Source organism: Sipha flava, unplaced genomic scaffold, assembly GCF_003268045.1.
Source record: "Sipha flava isolate LNK unplaced genomic scaffold, YSA_version1 38_pilon_pilon, whole genome shotgun sequence".
Taxonomy (NCBI): Eukaryota; Metazoa; Arthropoda; class Insecta; order Hemiptera; family Aphididae; genus Sipha; species Sipha flava.
In genome coordinates, this window is record NW_020273099.1 from 7,900 (window position 1) to 12,356 (window position 4,457).

At 26.7% G+C, this 4,457-nt stretch overlaps 1 protein-coding gene across 1 annotated transcript; it reads left to right on the forward strand.

Annotated features, from left to right (window-relative positions):
- Positions 1–635: 635 nt before the first annotated feature.
- Positions 636–3,828, forward strand: LOC112688317 (WD repeat-containing protein 48). Its single transcript, XM_025561462.1, has 10 exons — positions 636–887; positions 990–1,209; positions 1,364–1,579; positions 1,636–1,931; positions 1,999–2,184; positions 2,399–2,581; positions 2,717–2,824; positions 2,925–3,024; positions 3,095–3,452; positions 3,519–3,828. Exons 1-10 carry the CDS (start codon positions 834–836, stop codon positions 3,805–3,807), a joined length of 2,010 nt encoding a protein of 669 aa, XP_025417247.1. The 5' UTR covers positions 636–833; the 3' UTR covers positions 3,808–3,828.
- Positions 3,829–4,457: the final 629 nt, after the last annotated feature.

Consider the following 4,457-nt stretch of genomic DNA (forward strand, 5'->3'; position numbering starts at 1 on the left):
AAGGTGGTGTATGGGTGCAAAAGCCCACTCCCCCCTTAGACATTAGGTAGAAACCTTTCGAATGTAGATACTTAGAATATTTAAAAAATTAGACGTAAGAAAGACGTCGTATAAATCGACATGCGCAACGAATCATGGCAATAACCCACTATACTAGCCCCCCTTTATTAATTTCTAGTTCCGCACCTATGATAAATATTCCTTTCAAACTCTATCATCTGGAAGAATTTGTTCATACTGATTATATCAATTCTATGATCTAGATCAACCTTGGTAAATAAATGCTAAAAGATAAATTAATTAATTTAATGATTTGAAAATTTATTTTAATAATAAATATTTGGACTGAGTCATTGGAGATCTAGAACCATAGCTCATAGGTGTTATCAATACTAAGATTAACTCTATGTCAAGTGGTCACTATAGTTATCATTATTCAATTTGAAAAATAAACACTTTTCTTATCCATGATTGTACCATAGAGTGATATGATCACAGAATATTTTATGATATTCTATGGATAGTACTCACGTTTAAAGATATATATATATATATCATTAATCGTGATTGTATCACAGAACAGATTAAATCTATTCCGTGATTGTACTGTGTTACTTATCTTATCTTTTATTTATATTTACATTTATTGTGATAAGTATTATAACATTAATTGATTAATAATCTTGTAATTATGGTTTTTAAATTTTATACTATTTTTATCTGTCGGTCCGAGTGTTAACTTATTGAAATCTTATACTAAGTGGATCAGCTTTAATTAAAAAAAATAAAAATGCATAAGGTATACGAGAATTTCATATAATTCCAAGAATAATATGAGTACTTTACATAAAAATTGTCTCGCACAACCTGGGCGAAAAAAAGTTCAAGTAATTATTGTTTTACTTATTAAGTATTTTTGGTCTTCCAATGTTTTAAATATATTATCAAGCAGTGTAATGTTTCTATTAAATTTTTTTACCTAATATTAGATATCATTTGTAATTCGTGATGAAGTAGAACGTAGACATCGGGCTGGTGTTAACTCATTACAGTTAGATTCCAAACAAGGAATATTATATTCTGCTGGACGTGATGGCATTATACGACAGTGGGATGTTCGAGATAATATTGAAGCAACATATTTGCGTTCATTAGAACATCATACTGATTGGGTTAATGATATTGTATTATGTTGTGGTGGAAATTATTGTAAGTAAATAAATTTATAATCATGTATTTATTCATTAAATTATAAATTTATATCAATAGAATATTTCTTTTGTATCAAATTTTTTTAATATTTTCTCTTATTACTACATTTTTTTTTGTTTGCATTATACAATTTTTACATTGTTATTTATAGTAATTTCTGCTAGTTCTGATACTACTGTAAAATTATGGGGATTACGGAAAGAAAATACTTGCCTATCAACATTACGAACTCATAAAGATTATGTTAGAGCTCTGGCATACGCTCGTGATAAAGAAGTGGTTGCTTCTGCTGGATTAGACAAAACAATATTCATGTGGGATGTTAATATGTTAACTACTTTAACTACCACTAATAATACTGTAACAAGTATGTCCTTAAGTATTAATTAAGAAAAATATTGTATGTGTGCTTTTTATGTTTAGCGGCTTCCTTACCAGGTAGCAAAAATTCTATTTATAGCTTAGCATTGAACAATAGTGGAACAGTTTTAATCAGTGGAAGTACAGAAAAAGTTTTAAGGGTATGGGATACAAGAACAAGTGATTGTATGATGAAACTAATTGGACATACAGATAATGTTAAAGCTTTAGTTGTGAATCGAGATGGTACACAGTGTTTGTCTGGCAGCTCAGATGGTACTATTAAGTTATGGTCACTAGGACAGCAACAATGCATACAAACATTACGAATACATAAAGAAGGAGTTTGGGCTTTAACTGTAATTATTAAATATTTTAAATAAAAATTATATTCATTGATTTTATTATTTTTATTTTTGTGACCAGGCAACAGACAACTTTTCTCATGTTGTGTCTGGCGGTCGTGATAAAAAAATTTATATGACTGATTTAAAAAATCCTAATAAAGTTCAACTTGTATGTAATGAATCAGCTCCAGTTGTCAAAATGGTTACAACTCCAGATATGAGTGCTATTTGGGTTGCAACATCCGAGTCCTCGATTAATTGTTGGGTAAGTAAGTTAATATTTAAAATTTAATTTTATTTATATATAATAAATTTAAATCTCCCTTAAACAGTCAATTAATAGTGCTATTAAATTTTAGAAGCTTTGTTACTAGTTTAAAAATGCATAGGTATCTTAAAAATAAGTGTTTAATTAATTTGTATTTATATTAATTAATATTTTATATATTTATTTACAAATAAAAATTTCGAACTTCCAGAAATTACGAAAAAGTGATGAATCAGCTGATTTTGAAGATCTATCAACTACACCATATAATCAGGAACCATATCGGACTCTTAAAGGAGCTGCTGCTATTAGAAAATATCATGTACTTAATGATAAACGAACTATACTTACTCAAGATACTGAAAAAAATGTTGCCGTTTATGATGTTCTTAAGGTAAATAATGAGTCAGTAAAATTACTTTCATTTACAAGTTTATTTTTAATAATATTTTTTTTCTATTTTATTTTTTCGTATTAAACAAGTTCAACTATATGAATATTAAACAATTTATTTAATTTATTTTTTTAGGCTTCCAAACTTCAAGATTTAGGTCAAGTTGATTTTGATGAAGAAATAAAAAAACGACATCGTATAATATTTATACCAAATTGGTTTAGTGTTGATTTAAAAACAGGAGTATGTTTTTTTATAATTTCATCAGTATTTTATATTAAATTACATTTTAAGTATTTAATTAAATGATAAAATTTCCAAAATGTGTATTGATTTCCATTAGATGTTAACAATTCACTTGGGTCAAGATGAAAACGATTGTTTTGCAGCTTGGGTTTCTGCTAAGGAAGCTGGAATAAATGTTACAGACGATAACTTAAGAGGTTATTATTAATTATTATATTTCATTAAATGTTATGTTTAGTATAGAAATATAATATTTGTTTTTATTAGTGAATTATGGTAATCGGATGTTGCGTTCACTGTTAGAGAATTGGCTTAATCGCATTCAAACAGATCATGGGTCTACTGAAACCGTCCAATCCACTGAACTCAATGCTCAGACAAAACTCGATTCTCAGTGTTGCAAAATTCCACGACATACACCACTTATGATTAGTGAAGTTGGTGGTCGGTGTCTATATAGAATGTTGGTCAGCCAGGCAGGAGATGAAAATGATGTTTCAATTTTAAATGAAATTATTCCTGCTTGGGTGATGAATGTTATTGTTGAAAAAAGTATACCTAAAGCACTTAAGATATCATTTTATCTTGTACCATTATCAAATACTTGCATTCGACCTGTGAAAAAGTATGTCAACATTAATTATACATAATTTTTTTCTTACTTAATACTTTTTTTTTCATTTTTTCACAGTGGCACTCTTCGTCCAAGTCGAGATCGCTTAGTGGCTAATGATTTTATTCAAGTGCAAAAGATTGCCGAATATATCCATGAAAAATTATCTGAAAACGATGGAAGTGGTCCATATAATAAGACTTCAGACTGTATTAGCAATCACTTACAAGGAAATACACCAGAGAAAAATTTTGAACTAAGTTGCAATGATCAAGTGCTTTCTCCTACAATGGACTTAAGAACTGTGAAACATTTCATTTGGAAATCATCAGCTGATTTAACAATATACTTCAAAGCCAAACATTAAGTTAAAAATTAAGTTTTTATTATATGATTTATTTATTTAAATTATCTTCTTTTCCTTTAATTATTTATTTAATTTTTTTTTTTAATATTATAAAAATTATTAAGATTTGTTTAAGATTAAATTTGTTAATTCATTTGATGCCATTGTCAACAAATAAAAAATTATAATTATAACATATAAGTACTGAAATGTTTTCTCATAAAAAGTATGAATATTAAATATTGTATTTACATGATTGGGAATATTAGTATAGCTTTTTTCTTTTAACTAAAATAATGGCATATTGTACATGTATATAAATCTAAATCATTTAAGTTATAATGTTTAATATCATGATAACATTTAGCAATGAATCAAACATAATTTTGTTATAACTGATTATTAATTCTTAAATTATAAATGAGCTAATTTTAATGTTTTCTAATTAAATTCAGATGCAAGTATTTTTAAACATTACTATAAATTGTCAAGAATAATAGACAAATTGACAAATTTAATAGAAATTGTAATAAAAACCCTCTCTTACACACTTTAATACTTAAACAACAGTGACATATATAATGGTATTTTTAATACTCTTAATACATGTCATAGTTAACATCAGTTAAGATAATTAGATTTTATTAGTTTCTATTGAATATCAAATTATA

Bases quoted from the DNA above. Each gene is read 5' to 3' on its own strand.
- LOC112688317 (XM_025561462.1), top strand. From the start codon at position 834: ATGAGTACTTTACATAAAAATTGTCTCGCACAACCTGGGCGAAAAAAA. The intron at 888-989 runs GTAATTATTGTT...ACCTAATATTAG, and splicing joins CTGGGCGAAAAAAAGTTCAA to ATATCATTTGTAATTCGTGA. The intron at 2,825-2,924 runs GTATGTTTTTTT...GATTTCCATTAG, and splicing joins GTGTTGATTTAAAAACAGGA to ATGTTAACAATTCACTTGGG.